Source organism: Phascolarctos cinereus, unplaced genomic scaffold (genome assembly GCF_003287225.1).
Source record: "Phascolarctos cinereus isolate Bilbo 61053 unplaced genomic scaffold, phaCin_HiC Scaffold_4;HRSCAF=312, whole genome shotgun sequence".
Classification (NCBI taxonomy): Eukaryota; Metazoa; Chordata; class Mammalia; order Diprotodontia; family Phascolarctidae; genus Phascolarctos; species Phascolarctos cinereus.
Genome location: NW_027555847.1, coordinates 341,533,409 through 341,554,483, shown reverse-complemented (window position 1 = coordinate 341,554,483; position 21,075 = coordinate 341,533,409). Strand labels below are relative to the sequence as shown.

The following is a 21,075-nucleotide window of genomic DNA, read 5'->3' as shown; positions in this document are numbered from 1 at the left end:
ACCCACCACCCCTCACTATATCAATAAGGAGTAAGGAAATGTTAGCATTTCCAGTAGCTACCATCTATGTGCCTAAAATCCAGAATTGTATTCTTTAATGCAGAAACACATCATGTTATATATACTTTGGTAGACAGTGAAGATATGATTGATGACTAAATGAATGAATGTAATGATAGTGCAAAAGTTAGGTTAAACATGAGCACATAAGAGAAGTCTGAGGGAAAATTTGTTGTTGCTTTTTCTTTCTGAAATGGAAACCTATAGAGCAGTGGCAGAAGCATTTTGACTGGTAATAGTCATACTGAATGTTTAAGGAAACTGATGTTATCAAGTGAGCATTATACATGTATGAAAATCTCAGTGGGTTCATACCATCTTCTTGCCTCATTCAGAAGTGGTTTGGCAGCCTAAATGTATCGCAGATGTGCTCAAGCCAATGCCCAGTAGTGCCATAAAACACGTAGGTCACTGTTCTCAATCTGCTGAAATACTCAAGTGAACTTCTAGCAATGTTGGATGCCCTCCTCAAAGCTGGCAAGGCAGATTCCACCAGTGGCATCCCATAAGCCAAATATCTGGAGGTTACAGATTGTTATTGCGTCTTTGTCCTAGCCCCCAAAGTGCCAGATATCTAACAGGTTGCTGAGAGGGGAAAAAAAGGCCAAAAAACACCTTAAATAGAGGACATGCCATCTAGTCTTAATGTTGAAATATGAGCAGCTGTGAGATGAGGGTCCTAAAATGAAGGAATCATAAACTTGGACACAAATGGAAACAAAGTCTAGGTTCCTGCATTCATCACTTGGAAATCACTAGTAAATATTGCCATTGTCACACTGCACCATCATTGTTAAAGTAAATAATTGAGGTCAAGTGTGTCCACCAGAGATGGTTAGTTATCACATCGTCTGTTTCCTGATTGTATCGTCTCTTTCTTATCCTCAATTGTTTGTTCTCATTTGTTTCTTTCTTACTTTTCTGTACAATGTTACCCTAGAAGTTTCATTTAACAGGAAATGGATATGACAGTTTCTTTTTTACTCATCACCACCTATATGTTTGCATTTCTATTACTATCTTTGATCCAAAAAAGATACTCAAGGGATTGTAACATGCAAGTGTGTGTGTGTGTGTGTGTGTGTGTGTGTGTGTGTGTGTGTGTGTGTGTGTGTGTGTGTGTGTTTGAGCAATATATTTTGAGGGAAAACAAAATACCCTGTGCTTTTATAGTTTGCATTCCTCAAACCTCATGACTTCCAGAAATCAAGGGAAATTATACAGTTAAATATCAATAAGCAAGATATGCTAAAATGCCCTCCAGGTGAGTAAATAAAAGTTATTTATGAAGCACGGTTGCTTCAGGATGAGTCTTTAAAAGTAGAACACCCCTTAAACAAGAAAAATAAAGAATAATTCCCTTTAAACCCAGCAGGGATTTAATAAAGCAGCATATCATTACCCAGTTCGTAATTTGGGCAGTGCTCCAGAGTTTACACTTTCTGGAAGGTACTATGGAATCTTCCAAGAACACAAAATGTCAAACCTTCAGCCTCTCACTTGGGGTTTCCTCTGTTCCATGGAAGTTATAATAAATTGGTTTGTCTCATCCAAACACATTAACAGATTTTATGTGTGTGTGTGTGTGTGTGTGTGTGTGTGTGTATTTGTTTCCTCGTGACACATTTTTCTTTTAGTAATTTGGAAAACTATAATCACAAACAACCCTCCTCCTCCAATAAAATAAATTCATAATAAATGAAGGAAATTTTGGGATTTGAAGTACCAAAAGAGACACAAGAACCTCCTCCATGTCAGAAAATGTTCTTTCTAAATTTTGCGAAAATCTAGTTGGTTGAAGCACTGGCATTGGAGTCAGAAGACCAAGTAGCATATCTGATATTTAATAGTTGGTTTACCTTAAGCAAGTCACAGCCTCTCTGAGTCTGTTGGCTTTACTTAAAATAATTAAAGGATCAAAGATCTAGAATTGGGAGAGACCTCAGAGGGTTAGACATAGTCCAACCTTTTCAGTTTACAGATTAATCAACTAAGGCCAAAGGAGATTAAAGGGCTTGCCAAGATCACACGGACCTTCAGCATCAGAGATGAGATTGAACCTAGGTCCTTTGATGTGAGAACCAGTGCTTTTTCCACAGTAACACACTGCCTCCTAATTTTACCTGCCTCATGGATATGTCATGATAAAGGCACTTTGTAAATCTTAAAGCATGATACATACATACATACATACATACATACATACATACATATATATATATATATATATGAGAAAGCGTGTGTGTGTGTGTGTGTGTGTGTATGCACACACTAATATATTTTCTTTTGTAGTGAGTCACTTGTAGGAAATGAACAGATGGGTATTGTAAAATCAAAACATGCTAAGGGGTATACTTTTCTTAAGATATTTCCATCCCCCTGATTTGGACCAGTCCTTTAGGGCTCTAAAAAGATGGAAGCTCTTCTTTCTGGTTGCCTAACTCTATAAATTATAAACATTTTTTAAAAATCATTTATAATTAAGATTTGAAGAGTGATAAGCCTTGGTTTTCTATTCTAGGACCATCTTAGGCTCACCATAGAAGAAACTTTTTCTTTTCTTTCTTAAAGGAAGCCTCCAGACCAGTTATGACCCAGTGTGGGCTGAACCCTAGTCTAGATGCCAATTCTCAAAGTTTGATCTGGAACCAAACTAGTCTATTCTGTAGGGGGTTCTTAATCTATTTTTTGTGTCCTGGGTCCCTTGGGTGATGTCAGTAAAGCCTATGGATCCATTCTCAGAATCATGTGTTTTTAATTCATAAAATAAAATACTTAATACATGCTAATTAACAATTTAATAATAAATTAATACTTAATAAATACATAAAATGAAATATTTTAGGATTACAAAGGAAATCAATTATATTGAAATACAATTATCAAAATATTGAAAAGTGTTAAGCCCAGTAAATTGAAATTTTGAAATACAGTTATCAAGCATTTTTTACAATTTTAATGAAATCCAGCTTAAGAACTTCTGCTCTAGCACAAGGGGAGTAAGTGTGCTCCAGCCTACATTCACCCTGTAATAAATATTAGAGGTAGTGATATAGTAGAACTCTATTACTTCTTGAGTTTTGGGGATTTTTTCATGCCAGCAATACTTTATTGCGTTTTGGGCATCCTAGGTTTATGTCCTACCCTTGGTGCTATGTGTGTAATTTGAGAAGTAATTTCCCTTCTCTAGGCCCATTTTCTCACCTGTCAATTGAATCTTTAACCTTCTTTCCAGCTCTAACATTCTTTGAAAATGTTTTAAGCCACTTACTTTGTAGTCAGCAATATCATTTATCTATTCATTGGAGTAATAAAAGCATAGATTTAGGACTGGAGAGGATGGCAGATGCCATCTAATCAAACTTCATTATTTTACGGATAAGGAAACTGAGGTCCAGAGAGCTTGAAGAGCTTGCTTTGTGTATTGACCCAAAACCAGGACTGGAACTTAGGTTCTCTGACACCATATCTCTGGGGTTCTTTCCACTATACTATGGAGTTCTTGTATGTTCACTGAGTGAACATTATTTGAGTATTTTTTTAGTGCAGAATTCCACAATGACATAGTAATTTTGTAAAGTGGGTGTCCATCAGGATAAAGTGATTAACTGCTCCAGTAGAACTTCTCATTATTAATACAATAGACCATGGTGTTAAAGGCAAGTAATGTGGCAGAATACTAGGAATGCAGGCCTGGGAATCACAGGCCCTAGTTTCCTCTTGTTCCTGATGGAACACCGATTAACTATATGACTTTGAATATGTCATTTAATTTCTTGGCACTTTAGTTTTCATAAAGGAAGTAATCTCTAAGGTTACTTTTGGCTTTAAAATCTATAATTTTAAATTCACATTTCTCTCATTCAACATACAGTGGTGTGTTTTAAATAAAATTTTAGCAGAAATGTGATGAAGAGGCAGTCATTTCAAGAGAAGTTTCTTTGGTCCTGAATTGTAAGTCATGTAAATAAGATGGCAGTGGACTCTAATGAAACTTATTTTTTAGTTTATTTATAAAGCTCCTTGAACTCCTAGATATTGACACTATTCTTTTTCTTTTTAAATCTATTCTTTAGTATTAATCTGACCTTAGAAATATTTAGGTGAAAAGGAAAAAAAGTAAGGTTTTATTTAATAGCACCCATTAAACAAAAATATCTCGTTTTAAAATCATCATTCAACAGGTCTACCAACATCAATTTTTATGAAGTCTTTTCTCATGGCAATGTTTCCTCCACGGTGAAGACTCTCCATGAGATTGGCCCCATGTTCAGCTTTTCAGTTAAGGTGAGTAAGGTGGCTGTGAGTGTGAGAAGGCAAAGAGAGAATGGTGGGGAGCAAACAACAGGAACAACAACATTAAAAACAAATAAATATTTTATAAAGCATAGAGAATCCAGATAAAAGAGCAGAATGTAAATAAAATAAAAAGAATATAAGCAGGGCCAAAAGTAAGGACACAGAAGTATGTGAAGGTATACGTGCTTCCACTAAGAGGAAATCATTGTGGTTTTAGAGTTTAAATTCAATGTTTTTCAAGGAAACATATGTATATTCTGTTTCTGCCGGGGGTTCTTTTTTTGTTGTGTTAGACTCTGGGTCTGTTTAAGAAAAGCAGCTTCAGTGATGCCTAGATACCACTTCTGTTTGTATAAACTTAGCAGTTATATACAAATAGAGATTCCTTCAAAGTCATGTTTTATAGCGATTTCTTTTTTGTTAGTAGCCAAGCAAGTGTCCGCAGTTAAGTAATGAGAAAAACCAAACAAACAAAAACTCTGTTATTGTATAGATCCTAGAAACCAATCAGATCCCATTCCTCTGCCTCCAAAAAACCAAACCTCTTATTATTTTATAATTAAGGAGAATTTGAACATTAAACTTTTGAACCTGCTTTTGACCCTGGGTTTGCCCTTTGACTTGTGGTCCAGTTTTTGTCATCTAAAAAATTAGAATAAATCATCTGACAGTTGAGGATGGGCTGAACACATGGTGGTAATCAGTGTTATGAAATTTTATAATATTGTTGAGAATGACAGACATGAGGACTAGAGAATATAAGGAAAATTTATATGAAATGATGCAAAGTAAAGATCAGTTAATTGTCATTTAATCCAACTATATAAAAGAAAAAATATATATAAACAAATACAGGGATGAGTAGATACTGGAGTGGATAATGAAGTAATTGGCAATTTTTTACCTATATCTTTATTCTGAAATTTATGTATTAAGTATAAGTAGATGTAAATACAGAGTGTCCTAAAAATCTTAGTGTAGTTTTAAACTGATAGCTATCTTATGCATATAATATTAAGGCTATTATAAAGCTTTTATTATTATTATTACATATTATTACTATCATAAAGCAATTTAAAGCTTAAAACTTCACTAAGACTTTGGGGACATCATTTTCATTTAATTTCATTTATTAAGTTTTAGTTTATAATTGAAATATTGTAAAAATCTGTGAATTTTTCATATACTTGCTTTGCTGTGTCATAACATTACTATCAATTAATAATTAATGTTTTTAAAGTATTTTGGTGATGTCCATTAGAGAAGTAATGTGTAGACATGGATATATACACAGATAGGAGAGGACTTTAAAGCAGTAAGACCAGTTTTCCTGTGTGGTTAGTGGAATTGTTCTCATAATTTACTGTCACATTGTGAGTTTTGCTAATTAGATCAAGTGTGGTCAATCACAGAACTTTTTTTTTTTAATGTAGATCACAACAGGAAGCATTCCAGTATCCATGGCTTCTGTAACCATCTCGATTCCTCAATACACCAAAGAAAATAATGCATTGATGTACTTGACAGGAATACATGTAGCCCAGGTGACTAGTCCAAGTATACCCTGTGATATCCTTGGTTCAATATGAATATAAAATTCAAGCAGAACTTTCTAAATTTAAAAAAAAAAGATAACATGCATTTTGGGATAGAGAATGGACTTATGATTTCATTAGTGTAGGGAAACTCCAGATGAGAAAATCCCCTCTACCAATGAAGGGAATTATTTTCTTTGAAATTTGTAGTTTTACAAAGTTACTTAGATCCCAGAGAGATTAAGTGACTTGACCAGGGTCACATGACCAGTATGTGCTAGTGGTAGACTATGAGCCAAGATCCTCCTGACTTTAAGGCTGAGTCTCTGTCTACTATACCATGCTTGCCTCTCTTTATGTACTATATATACTAAAAAGATACACATAGATAGATATTTTGTACTGAACTCTATGTCAAGTAACAAGTAGTTATTAAGCATCCACCATGTATAAATATATTTATATGTATACTACAAAAAGGTATATGTTATTTTATGTTATGTTACTTTAGGTTTATGTTATATCATATAACAGTATTACATGGTTATATTGCTATTATATCATTTTATGTCATGCATATGTATTTATAACGGACTAGAAAATAGAAGGTATTAGGACAGAAAGGTAACATGGTCCAGTGGTAATAGTTGAGTTTATTGACAAATTAATTGAGGTCAGAATGCAATGCTGTCACCTTAGGAGGTGATAGTAGCAATGAAAGCCAACATTTATGTAGTACTTTGCATTTGTTCTTGTTTGATCTTGCCAACAAGCCAGTAATACAATAAGAAAACTGAAGCTAGGTGAGATTGTGACTTAACTATGATTAAGCAATTGCTAAGTGTTAAAGGCAGGATTCAAATCCAGGTTTTTTCCTGTTTCCAGATCTAGCACTCTTTCTACCATGCTGAGTTTCCTCTCTATTGTGATGTATATAAAGTTCAAGAGACGTAGTTTCTGGGTAATTAATCATTCTAACAATAATTAATAAAAGGGGGTCACCGACACCCTCGATTGCCAAAGACTCCTTATGGAACCTATTTAATGCTTATATGCCTTTGGAAGACAGGGTGTTCCTAAGGGTGGCAGTCAAGTCTGGTTAACAAGTAATGAGACAGAATGAATATTATGACAGGTAGACCTATTTTAATGAGGGAGTGGGGTACAAGACTTTGATTGTGTCATTTACTTCCAAATCACCCTCAGCATTGGGCGGTCTTGATAAAGGATCTACCTCCCTGCCCAAACATGCATGAGTGGAACCCAACAGGCTGGAATTCACCTTAGATTAAATTCTTTGTAAGCTTTTCTAGTTGGGTGGGGCAACAACTCTCTATCTAGAAAGGATAATCTAGGTGGGGTAAATTTTTGGGAAAGGTCAGGGATCTCCCCAATAATTTTTTTTTTACTTAATAATCTTTTCTCTCACTATTCTTGGTAGAATTTGTATTCACCACAAGTAGATAACCTTATTCCAGGTCTTTGAAAGTAAGGATAACTTAGTGAATAGATGAAAACTTTGTATCTTCTAGTGTACTTTTGGAAAGCAAGAGTCTCTAAATACTAGAGTATGCCGCCTTCCAATATTGGAGCCATGTGTATGTGATCTAGGCAAGAGACTGGCACCACCTAAGCAGCTCACATGATAATTATCTGGAAATGATTTTTGTGTTTAAAAGAGCCCTCAGAAGTATGAGACCAAAACCCAATATTCAGGAATGTAAAGAGTGCGGAAATCTTTCCAAACCTCCTACATCCTTGCTGCAAGTGGGCTTGACTCTGTCAGCCTTGTAAAAAGGAAAGTAGATTGAGTGATAAGAGAGATATGGAGAGTGAGTTTCCAGATCTCCTCAGCTAGACTATATGGCAGATGCTGCCTTCTGTCCAGTTCTTGACCTTCTACTTGGCTCAGCCTGGCTTGTTGGCATAGAGGATAGATCAGAGTTGGAGACAAGTTCCAATCTTTCCTCAGACACTGAGTAGCTGGTTTGACCTTGAATAAGTCATTTAATCTTTTCAGCTTCACTTTCTTCATTTGTAAAATAGATAGCATCTATCTCATAGGGTTAGTGTAAGCATCAAATGAGAAAAATATATGTGAAGCTCTTTGTAAACCTGATGTAAAACTGCATAAATGCTAGTTTTGATTATTATTAATAGTATTATTCTGGCTATTTAACAGCAAGCAGTTTGGAGAGGCAGTAGGATACCATGAAAACAGCACTGCTTCTGAAGTTTGAAGACAGGGTCAAATCTCACCTCTAATGCTTGCTACCAATGTGACTTCAAGCAAGTCACTCAACTTCTCTGTGCCTCAGTTTCTTTATCTTTAAAATGAAGCAGTTATACCAGATAACTTCTGAGGTTCTTTCCAACTTTAATTATGTGCTTTAGCTATGTCTAAAATAAGGTTTTCAAGTGGCAGCTAGGTGGAATAATAAATAGAGCACTGGTCCTGGTGTCAGAAGGACCTGAGTTCAAATCTGGCCTCAAATACCTATTAGTCTATGTGACCTTGGACAAGTCACTTAACCCCAATTGCCTCTAAAAAAAATAAACAAAACTAAAACAGTTTGTTCATGTGTGGTACATTATTTTATGAGTCTATAGGAAAACCCAAATCTTCGGATTTAGACTAAAAGGTATTTGGTTAATTATGGTAGTGTTTGTTGAAATTTCTTACCTCACATGAGTGAAAGAGCCAGTTCTACCCTTGGTACAATCTTCCTTCACACTGTGCTGAGAGTTAAGAGTAAACAAAGGGCAGACCAAGGATAGTATAATGGTGGGATCCAAGCCTGTCTGTTCAATTCAAGAACTGTTTCTTAACTACATGCTATTTGAAAGGCACTCCACTGGGTACTTCTCACCAAGAGCCAACAAATCACCCTTTCTTTTCTTCCTTCTCCTGTCCCCCTAAAGACCTCCTTTCCCCTTTATATACTGCTATTTCATACAAAGTCTTAATGAAAACTATTTTGCTTTTACTTTGTAAGTTTGAAAGACCAATTGTGATTTTGTCACTTTCTAGGACAGTGATATCAGCTGCACTGCAAAAATAAATCCACTAAAAATAGGAGAAACACCTTACTCAGTGTCTTTTAAGAAAGAAAACTTCCGAGATATTAAAGAATTGGTGAGTAGCACATATTAAGATGATTATTCAAGAACTATAATTGCTTTTGCTTTAATATCCTAAATGCATTAGTTTTCTTTTTTTTAGAGGATTGTTCTTTTCTATTAATTCATAATTAGTCAACAAACGTTTATTGCCATACATTACCATATAATCATACAATATATTTTCCCTTAAATCTGATATGAGTTGGAATTTGGAGAGAGAATAGCTAAATTCATTCATTACTTTAAATTGCCAGTTAATACAAATTTGATGAGACTAAGAAGGTGATTTGCACTTTTTGTTACTGAGGGATATGCTCAAGTTTAGGTCATTTAGAACCTAACTCATCTTACCCTTGTATGCCTGTGCACATTGAAGGCATCAACACGCATTTATTAAGTGCTTACTATGTACCAGGCACTGTGATAAGCGCTGAGAATACAAATACAAGCAAAAAAAAAGACAATCTCTGCCCTCAAGGGGCTTACATTCTAGTGGGGTAAAATAACTCATAAAAGGAGTGGGAACGTGGTGGCAAAGTCCTGAGAATGAAAGATAGCTGGTCTGAGATCTTCTCCAAAATAGAAATTCTAGGAAGAACTCATTGGTTAATGGAAATACCAAAATTATATGGGCTCATCCAAAATAGCAGTTTTATAAGCTAAGAGTACAGATTTCTTGCAGTCTCACTAGTGACTCACTGGTGAGTGAGGAAATTTAGCTATTTGGCAGCATGACACATACCTCCTTCCACCAACACATATCACCAGATAGCCTCTTTACCATTGTATGTGATTTCTCAGGCATGCTCATTTGTTGTCTTCACATTATCGCCCACTTTTGTATGGCTCCTTCCTATTGCCCTTCTTGAGAGTGAAGGTATTATCATAGCTTTTCCCTAATTAACACTTGAAAATCCTCCTAGATTTAAAAAAAGAAAAATGGAGGTGACACTGAGAGATCATGAGGAGAGAAAGAATGAAGCATCATAGAAAACAATTTTGAGAAGTACCAATCTAAACACCATACTTTAAAAAAAGGTTATCTGAATACAGATCACATTTTCCTTAGAAATTTAATTTGCGTGAAGACTGAATTCAGCCTGTGTTTTTCACTGACTCTCTACTTATTTTCATTTCAATAATGCCATATTTTTAAAAGTGTGGACTATATTAGGTAGGTGGCTTATATTCAGACCACTCCAAATTAGAATTTTATGTAGTTGTATGCATAAATATTCAAACATAAATTTAGACTAATAAGTATCAGGATATATTCAACAAACCATTTTACTTTTCAGCAATTATTTTCAGAAGTCATACTAAACCTATTTTCTTTAATATGAACCCCTCTGACCTCAAAGAACTGCAAAACTGCCTCGTGTAGTAAAGTCACCTGCCAGCTAAGAGAACTGGAAATGAAAGAAGAATACTTTGTAAATGTGTCTACCAGGATCTGGAATGGGACTTTTGCAGCGGTGAGTAGTAGCAGTGTTTATTGGGCATATATAGCAAGATACAAATATGTGGAGACAGAAAAAGTCAGTGTCAAATTTGGCATGAAAAGCATTACTGCTAATGTAAACAGTGACCATAGTACTGTGAGTAATTCGGTCTAGATGGCACTGATTTTCCATCTCTGTAGAATGAAAAATAAGTTGGCTAAAGGGATATGGGAGCCCCTGCATACCCTGCCCAACTTTTGCATAGTACTTCAGTGTAATGGAAGGGTTAAATCCCAATAAACACTAGTCTACATTTAATTAATCCATGACTATATAGACTCTTTTTCCCTCAAATTTCTTTTTTATTTTGAACTTAGGAGAGGTAGCTTGGTATAGTTAACGGAGAATCAGACCCCAAGCCAAGAAGACATGGGTTCAAGCCTCACCACTGACACACATAGTCTGTGTGACCCTGGGCAAGTCATTTAACCACCCAATGCTCTAGGCATCTTTCTAAGAGCATAAGTTGCAAGGAGGCCCTGGCTCACATTACCCACCCCTGGTCTAGTCCCTATTCCTTTTATGAGCCTAATTACCAGTAAACATAGAGTTATCAATATGCAGAGAACAAATGGAAGAATGCATATGAAATACTGGACTTGGGTCATGTGGTTTGTTTACAAAAGGTAGCTTGGATTTCACTGAAAATCACCCGAGCATCAGTAATCTTATGGTGCGATGTGAGAACATGGACAAAAGAAAGGAAGGTTTTAGGCTCGTGGGTTCATGTAGAAGAAGAAAAGGAGGCAAAGGGCAAGATGCAGGCAAGGCTGCTCAAAGGTAGCAGATTTTTGTAAAGGGGAAGAGGAAGAGGACACCAGTTCAGAAAAAAACGTTTAGATGCGGTTTAGAAGCCGAGGGAGCCTCAACGTAGCAAAATAGGAAGGAAACATTTTAATAGTTATTTACCCATGTTAATCTATGTGAACAGCCAAACCAGACAGCTGTGATGGAAAATGCATTTTGGGTCAGAATTACTGGATTTGCCTGACTCTACTAATGAAATTAACAAAATGTCTAGTTTCCATTTCATTTTGTGCTTTGCCCGCAGCCAGAAAGTAATTAGCGAAGAGACATTGCCCCAAAGGAACTGAGAGAGGTTGGAACTTGAAGGAACCTTAGAGAAATCTAACCCCCTAAGTCTAACTGAGGCCCAGAGAGGTTAGGTCCGAGGACACACAGTAGCCAAGAGAATCATCAAATTACCTGGTTTGCTGGGTGATGGGGAGAAAAACTGCTTTGTAAGTCACAAGTTGCTACACGTATGTACACTGCAGTGATTATTGAAGGGAATTCTCAGATTTCTAGTTGTAATCTTAAGTTATATCAGTAAAATGTCACCTAATGTCTGGAATCAGAGAAGTGACAGGCTCACTATACTTGACCCTGGTTATGCCACCACTTTTAAGAAAGGCTATTGACATCCTGGCCCATGGAAGGGTATGCATTAAAGATAGTGAAAGCATTCAGATGATGCTATGTCCTGAAAGAAACAGAGTATTTAGTTTGAAGAAGACGTATGAGGAGTATGAGGAGGGGGGCGGGGGGAACCAATGTATTTTTTTCCAAGTTTTTGAAAGGCCGGTATATGGAAGATGGATTCTGTTTTGCCTGGAAGGCATAATTAGGAGCAATGGAAGTTGCAGGGAGGCATATTTCAGCTCATTAGAAGAAAAACTTCCTAACGATTAGTGCTATCCAAATATGTAATAGATAATGAAGGATGGCGTGCTATAGTCCATGGGATCATGAAGAGTCAGACACAACTAAACAAATGAACAACAAATGTACTGTTTCAGGAGGCGGGGAATTCCACAAACCTGGGGGTATTTAGGATGTTATACAGGGAAGACCTTTTCCTAGTCTTTCAGGATCCTAGAGGCCATTGAGTACAATCTTCCCATTTTACAGATGAGGGAACTAAGACATAAAAAGGTTTAAATGACTTGTCCAAGATCACACAGTTAGTAAATGTCTGAGGCAGGATTTGAATCCAGATCTTAAGTTTACACCATTCTGCTTCTTGAGAAGTTGGACTAGATAACCTCAGTCGTTTCTTCCATTGATTCTAACTCAGTGGATTGTAGATTTTTCATAGTTTTTCCCCCTTAACGTCTATCTTATTATTTTAAAACCAAAATAACATGTGAACTCAACACATAATGCAAGTTGAATCCTTTAAACTAGGAGGTAATGGGACTATTTATCAGGGTGGGACAAATCCTAAGCCAAAATTTAGCTTAGTAGATAGACTACTGGTCCTGGAGTTAGGATCTGAGTTCAAATCCAGCTTCAGACACTTAATAGCTGTGTAACCCTGGGCAAGTCACTTAACTTCTGTTTGCCTTTATCCACTGGAGAAGGAAAGATACACCAGTATCTTTGCCAAGAAAACCTCATGGACAGACAGTATGGTCCATGTTCATAGAGAGTTGGACATGACTGAACAAGACCTAATTATGGGAATAGATGTCAATGGACCTATTACTTAAGAATTAATATAATTCAATAATCATTTAATAAAAATTAATGTAGACTTTCTTCCAAAACATTTGCATTTACCCTTGACCTTTTCTACACAATGCCTTAACCAAAACAGTGTCTGTGTCCTAGAAGGCAGGTATCACATATCACATCATCATAGATCATTGTTCATGCTCTCTACTTACAGAGTTGGTTAGCCTGGATCTAGGCAGCTACACTATGCTGATCAGTCAGTGAATAAGCCTGTATCCTGTTGCTGGGGCTGTTTTCATTTTCATTTTCTTTTTTTTTTTTAATTTAATTACAATTTTTTAAATCTTTTATTTTTTTTCCAATTACATGTGAACTAAGTATTTGCTTGATCTTCTAGTCAAGTGGTATCACACCCAGTAGAAATGGAGGCCACTAACCCATGCATCAGGATCCCTGCAGGCTGCATTTTGGCTTAGAAAACCACATATTAACATTACCTGTGTTCTATTGTATTTTTATATTTTGTTAAATATTTTCCAATTACCATTTAATCTGGTTTGAGCTGCATGCAGGCCCTAAAGAGTCTATGTTTGACACTTCTGTTTAGACTAAAAGCTTAATAAGGGCAGGGAATGTTATCTGACTCTTCTTATCTCTACAGCACAAGGTTCTTACTTACACACACACACACACACACACACACACACACCCCCCACATATATGTTTCTATATGTATATGTAGATATATACACGACATATGTATATGTGTGTATATATATATACAGATACATATACACACAAACGCACATGTGTGTATGTATGCATGTGTATATATAGATACAGGTACATACATGCAAAATACACATATGTATGTATTTGTATATGTACAGATACACACACACACACACACACACATATATATTTATGTGTGTATATATATGACTTGGTATCTCCCAGAGTACCTAGCACAGTGTTCTTTCTCACACACACACACATACACACACACACATATAGAAAAACAATTATAAAAAAATTTAATATTTAGTTCGGGAGTTCATAGAGACAAGTTTGAGAATGCCTGACCTAGAAAACTAGCCCTCCATTATTAAATAATGTTTTCCTTTTGCTGTCAAAATACCTTCCATTTAATTATTCCATTCAACAGGGGTTACTTCTCTCCTTCCTGAAAATTTAAAGTGAATATTCCCATGCTACCAGTGTTTGTAGCCACTTTGTCAGGGAAGTGGCCAGTCTTAAAGCACCTGGTAAATCAGGACCAAATAAAGATCCCACTTCTAGTATGAGAGGTAGTTGACTCTTTTGCTCTTCTCTTATCACCTTTTCTCTGATAGAATTTAATGGTATAGATAGCTTTTCATAACAGTTCAGTTATTATGAAGCAAATTGCACTCCACAGTGACACCATTGCTTTCCAGTTGGAAAGAAATTCTTTGGTAAATGTTCAGTTCCTATTCACCATCAGAGGCATGGCTTGTGGATGAAGCACTATGTGTTGTCTGCTTTGATGTTCTGTTCTAGACAAAAGGCCCACACCTAAAGATAGAGATGCTAGTCTCTCATGTAAGTTAGGAAGAAAGAAATGAATGAAGTCTTCACATGCTTTTTTTTTAAAGCCTGCAAAGACAGCACTGACTTTGCCTACTTTTGCAAATGATATCATCACAAGTTTTTAGAACTCTTCCCTATCACCATTTAATGCTTCTCATACTAACTGAGTAAATGACCACAAGAATAAGAATATAGTTCTTAGGGTTAATGCATGATGAAATCTTATATTTCAGTGTTACCAAGATTAATTAGAGAACAGGCTTGGTGCAGCCAGTGAGAAGGAAATAAATTGCTCACTTTTTGGAAGTACATTCACTGTTTCTGGCTACTAGAGACTGTTTAGCAGATTACCTCATTTGGTATATCAGATGGTGCCCTAGTAACCAGAAAAAAAGTGAGTCCTAATTGCCAAAGAGAGCAAATGCTCCTCCCCAAAATGAGCAATTTATTCTCTTTCATGGCTGGGTTCTATAAAGTACTAAAGGGAAAAAGTAAAATGTTCTAGTACATGCAAATGGTGTTTCATTTGCAAAGATTTTTCCCCCTTCAAAAGTCTCCCCTCTTCCTTTCTAAAATTTATTTTAGAAGAGGAGCTTTCCAGAATGCATTATAAAAAATAAAATCGTACCCTTTCTCTACTTCCTTGAATACCCCACCACCACCACCTCAAACCATGTTAGAATCAAAAGTTTCATGACCTAAGTGTTCTGCTTTGGAAATCTGAGATTATTAGAAATGATATAACAATACTGAGGACTTATGTGTTTATTATTGATCTGCCTGATTTCCCTTTGATTTGTTTTTAAACCTGAAATTAACAAGAAAGCTCTGTTGTCCTCCTGGGTACGTACCTAGTTCTAGGCCATCACAGGTAACTTGCTATGAAATTTTCAAACATGATGCCTTGAATTTCTTTCAATTACCTTGGTCATAACTGACACAGGAAGGAGTAATGTAGAAAAGATTGTGAAATCTTGTGCAAAGGTGTAAAGACTTTGAGGGTATAAATGATGTTTTCATTGCTGCTGACAATGAAAGGCTTAAGAAAAAAGAGAGGCAGATTTGGTCAATAAACAGTTTTGTGACAAGCTAATGATTTGGGGGAAAAAAGCTTTCTGAACCATAGCCCCAAAGTAGGAAAGATGAGATCCTGACCAGGGATTAAGTATGTCTAACATATACAGCTATGTTTACTTAGAGGCTTTCAACTATATTCTAATCCAATACCATTCAATAACCATTTATTGAGCACCTACAACATATGAGGAACTATTCTAGGCAATGAAGATACAAAAACCAAATAAAAATAGTCTCAAGAAGCTTATATTCTACTGGGCTTTAAACTGAGAAAACTTTTAAATCAAAGAGTTTTAAACTGAAAACGAAGAAGTGAGCTAATTGTCCATAAAACTCTAGCAACAGATAGCAAAAAGAAGAGCTACAATGTGGAAGAATACCAGTAGGGATGCTCAGAAATTCACAGGAAATGAAATTCAAGAATGGAACCAACAAGAAAGCCCAGGACCTCACCTTTTTATACACAAATGGACAGAGTACAGCTAATAAACAAGGTGAGCTACAGATCCTAATACAAGAAGAGTTAGGAAGAGAACACTTCCCAAGAATGAGAGAAATCCCAAAGCAGGATGGGCAGTGTCAGAAGGTGTAAATTCTCACTAACAGTAAGTAAGGAGATGCTGTACCACCACCTGTCAGAGGTAGAACAGATTCTTATTCAGGTGTGGTTCATATTATTTTGCCTTTGAGTTCTTTTCCAGTTCCAAGACTCTGAGAGACTGTATAAGCAATTGAAAAACAAATGAAAGTTATTTTATTTTTAGGTATTTTATGTTATTTTCTTTTTAATTTTTGTTTGCTTTCTTTTTCAAAACTTCAAACACCCCTGATCTCATAGGTTTCAGATCCTTCCACTAACATGAGCATAGCCTTATTTCACATAAGATTATTTCACAAGTTAATGTGGCTAAAATGCAAACTCACTCCTCAGTATATAATCCTCAGCATCAACAGAACATTAGAACTCAAATGGAATCATAATGATCACCCTTTATTTATAAAGAAGGAGAACTAAGGCCCAGAAAAGTCAAGTGAATTGTTCAAAGTCATATAGCTAGTAAGTAGCAGACCTGATAGTAGAAGGTGGGTCTCCTGATTCCCTCTCCTTGACCTCTGCAAACTCAGCTGGGTTGTCCTTGGACAGTAAGTGTAGGGACTGCTAGAGCTTGTGCGTCTTGGGACATCACCTCAAGAACCCAGGGTCACCTTTGCATCGTGATGAGGCATTAAAGTGAGGCTTTGATGGAAAACCACTCTCTGTCATATGAAAATTTCTTTTTTCACTTTTTTCAGTATTCTGAGCAATCTTGAATCCCAAAAGTGTTGGGAAATTTTGTGATCAGTTTTTGCTTCTATAATTTCCCAAAGGAAAAATAAAGTGTTGATACTAAATTCTGCCAAGCTCTTTTGATGATAATAACTGATGTGTGATTCTTATTAGGACTCCTCACCTTGATATTAGTAGCCGTAGCTATGGAAAGGGGATAAAAATACATTATTGTTTTGAAGAACAAATTAGATCATGCATCTGTAAGTACTTATAATGTATAAACAATAAATGTAAGGTATTATTGTAATTTATTATAATTTGTATTTATATTACAGTCATCTTTCCAGACAATTCAGCTGGTAGCAACTGCAGAAGTGGACCCATTTGACCCACAAATATATATAATTGAAGAAAACACTGTTATGGTGAGTACATTAAATAGTCAACTGAAACAGATGTTATTTTAATGACTTCTAGGCTGGTTCCTTTCCAGTATTCAAAGGGAAATATGAATTCTTGCTATGGACAAAGTTAGATTACTTTAAAGGAACTTTATAGTTGTGAAGCACAGCCTGTCATAATGCGTTATTGTTTATTATTGTTTTGGTTATTGTCAGTATCATTACTGGTTAAGTGATGAAATACAGTATATCATGCACAATATGGTTGATCTCGTTTTCCCACATGTTGGCCAGACATATGGAAAAATATATTTTGTAGCAACAGGGAAAAGAGCAGAGGGTAATGGAAGCAGATACTCAGACTATCGACAGCCCTCAGACCATCTTCTATCACTTCCATCCCTAATCGTATATTTCAGATCTTTCTTTTCACTGCATGGTTGGGGGCAGCTAGGTGGTACAGTGGATAGAGCACTGGCCCTGAAGTCAGGAGGAACTGAGTTTAAATCTGGCCTCAGACCAAACACTTGACACTTACCAGCTGTGTGATCCTGGGCAAGTCACTTAACCCCAATTGCCTAAAAAAAGAAAAAAGAAAAAGAAAGAAGGAAATCACTGTATGGTCCCACAAAAGATACAAGATCTTAGGTCACACTTAGTTTAAATCTTGTCATTAAATAACCAATATGCTATAAAATATTTTCCTATTACCCAAAGAAATGTTTTAAGTACCCTTAGTAACTGAGGCATTTTAGAATAATTTATTATAGATAGCATTTGTTTTAAGGAAAACAGTGACAGTATGCTTTGAAATGTCCATTTACAAGGTTTTTCTTTTTTGAAGAAAAAAGAAAAATAATGCTTCTAAAGGCATCTCTTATGTCAGAATTTGGCATAATTTATCATGTCCACATCCTGAAACTAAATAGAATAAGATGTAGCATATTTAAAAAACAAAACAAAACAAACAAAAAAACTCTCTACCAAGCGAATCTGCTAACACTATGCATTGTGCGTTTTCCTTTTGAGCCTTTTGTCAGAGTCTGGGAAATAATACTGCACATGGTCACCCAGAGGTCAGCTTAGTCAAAATGATGTCATTCAGCTGCCTCAGGGTCTATTCAGAATTGGTGGAAAATCCAAGGCATCCAGAGATACAGAGATACTAGGAATGACCTAAAATAAAATGTGTAGCAATGTTACCACCACGTTTGCCTGAAGGGAAAAATGATACTTTGTGTAGACTCAGATTGAGGGACCGCATCTGCTTCTGGCTTAGCATCCTCACAGAAGTACTAGCTCCTGCCTTCAGGGTCTGAGACTTGGAAAATCAGAAATACAGCCAAGAGAAAAGGTGGATGTGGCATTCAATTAAGTATTTATGGACTTAGCCTGAAAAAAAATGATTTCTTACAGATTTTTAAAAGGCTAATTGTAGGGGAATTTGGATTCAACACTTTGTGAACAATTACTTGATCTAGGCACAGCATTATGAGGTGTACAACAATGAAAAAGACATAATCTTCCTCTTAAGGAACCTATGGTTAGGTATGAGAGGAAGGCATGTGCTTGAGAAAATAAAATAAAACAGAATGCAGAATATTTAAGTTCTGTAGGAGAGACACAAGTGAAGTACCATGAGAACAGAGAGAGAGGAGAGTACTTTTGGTTGGTGGGGATGTAGGAAGGCCTAAAGCTTCAGAAGATGCTTCTAGAAGGAGTATCATTTGGGCTAGACATTGAAGGGTAGACAAGTTTTTAACTGATAGAAATGGGAGTAGGATGGACACAGAATAAGCAAAAACATGGAGCCAGGCTCTGTGTACAAAAATGAAGTATAATGCTTGGGGGATGGCCTGCAGGTTACTTTGGCGTAACTATACGGTGGAGATGAGTCTATAAAGGTGGTCTGGAACCACAATAAGGAGCATCTTGAATGGCAGGCTAAGGAGAGTAGATGTTATTGTCTATAAGGAGTCTAGTGAAGCAGAAGTGATAAGGTGAAGGGATCAGAATTATGGTTTTGGGATATCATGGAATCTAATAGTTTCAAAGGACTTAGGCACCATCTAGTCCAACCTATACCCGACCTCGATTTCCCTCTTTAGTAAGGATGACAGTATTATCCCAGAGGCAGCATGTAGAGAGGGGAAGAAGATGGAAACGGGCATTTATGTGATGCCTACAATATGCCAGGCCTTGTACTAAACGCTTTACAAATATCTTGTTTGAGCCTCACGACAACCCTGTTAGGTAGGTGCTATTATTATCCTCATTTTACAGTTGAGGAAACTGAGACAGACAGGGTCGCACATCTGGTATAGGAAGCTGGTTTTGAAATCAGGTCTTCTTGACTCCGGGCCCAGCGCTCTATTTAGTGCACCACTAAAGGTGAGGAGAAACCGGATGTAGGGAAACCAGAGAGGTGACTGATACATTAGTAATGGTAAGGCAAAGAAATCTGCCAATTCTTTGGTTCTCCTGGAAAGTAAGAGAGAAGAATTGCTAAATAAATTCAATGAAAGTAACTGAAAACAAAAATGGATAACTCTAATGAATTGTTTGGCATTCAAAGCCCTTCATAATATACTCCCATATACACATATGCTAGTTGTCTTACACCTTACTCCCTACCATGTACTCTTCAATCCAGTGACACTGGCCTCCGGGTAATGCACAAACAAGACCCTCCATCTCTCACCTCTGGTGATTCTCTGGCCATCCCCCAGGCCTGGAATACTCTCCCTCCTTATCTCTGCTTCCTGGCTTCCCTGGCTTCCTTCAAGTCCCAATTAAAACCCCATCTTCTACAAGAAACCTATTCTAACCCTCTGAATTCTAGTGCCTTCTCTGTGTTAAATATTTCTTATTTATCCTATATGTAGCTTGTTTGTACGTGTTCGTTTGCTTTTTGTCTCCCCCATGAGATTTTTAACTCCTTGAGGGCAAGGACTGTTCTTTTACCTCTTTTTGTATTCTCAGCACTTAGCACAGTGCCTGGCATGTGGTAGGCACTCTTCAAAGATGTCCTGCCTTAGTTACAATGTGAGAAATTTTGGTAAGAGTCTATATATTTATTTAGATATACATTTAGTAAGCAATATTACTGGAAGAATAAATTTAAACAAAATAATGTATAGTTCAATCCATATGTTGGAGAAATAGAGTAGGACTGATATGATTGGCAATGAGAAGTAGACTACATAAACAAATATGTATTAAGGACACGTATGAGGACTGTGTATTAAAGACTGTGTTGGGGCAAGTACAAATGTTTGATAACACATAGTTATGTGTTATTCCTTGTGGAAAGTACAGGGACATTATGCAAATATAAACAACAAATGACTCCCAATAAAACTATAACAGAAATGCAAAGCAATTATTAACTAGATCTTAGGGTAGAAAGTCATTCCCAGTTTCAGTCATCAGAGAAAGCTTCATGGAGGAGGAAGCATTTGTATTCAACTTTAAAGCAGGGACTTTAATATTTTAATAACTATATTTCAGTAGAATTGATTTCCTTTGTAATCCTGTGCCTTTTATTTTATGCATTTAAAAATATGATTCTGAGAAGGAATCTGTAGAGTTTTATCAGATTACCAAAGGGTGTCCATGATATTAAAAAGGTTAAGGACCTCTTTCTTTTTTTTTCTTTTTAGGCAATTGGGGTCAAGTGACTTGCCCAGGGTCACACAGCTAGTAAGTGTCAAGTGTTTGGTCTCAGGCCGGATTTGAACTCAGGTCCTCCTGACTTCAGGGCCAGTGCTCTATCCACTGTG

The 21,075-nt window shown here is 36.4% G+C and overlaps 1 protein-coding gene across 2 annotated transcripts in view; it reads left to right on the top strand.

Annotated features, from left to right (window-relative positions):
• ITGA2 (integrin subunit alpha 2) overlaps positions 1-21,075 on the top strand; it is a 147,001-nt gene that overhangs the window by 112,380 nt on the left and 13,546 nt on the right. The window contains exons 24-28 of one of the 2 annotated variants that reach the window (XM_020996863.2): positions 4,245-4,347; positions 5,793-5,903; positions 8,926-9,030; positions 10,379-10,492; positions 17,228-17,317. In XM_020996863.2, coding sequence (XP_020852522.1) covers positions 4,245-4,347; positions 5,793-5,903; positions 8,926-9,030; positions 10,379-10,492; positions 17,228-17,317 — 523 coding nt within the window. The remainder of the gene's footprint in view (positions 1-4,244; positions 4,348-5,792; positions 5,904-8,925; positions 9,031-10,378; positions 10,493-17,227; positions 17,318-21,075) is intronic. The other variant, XM_020996873.2, reaches the window with a different exon arrangement.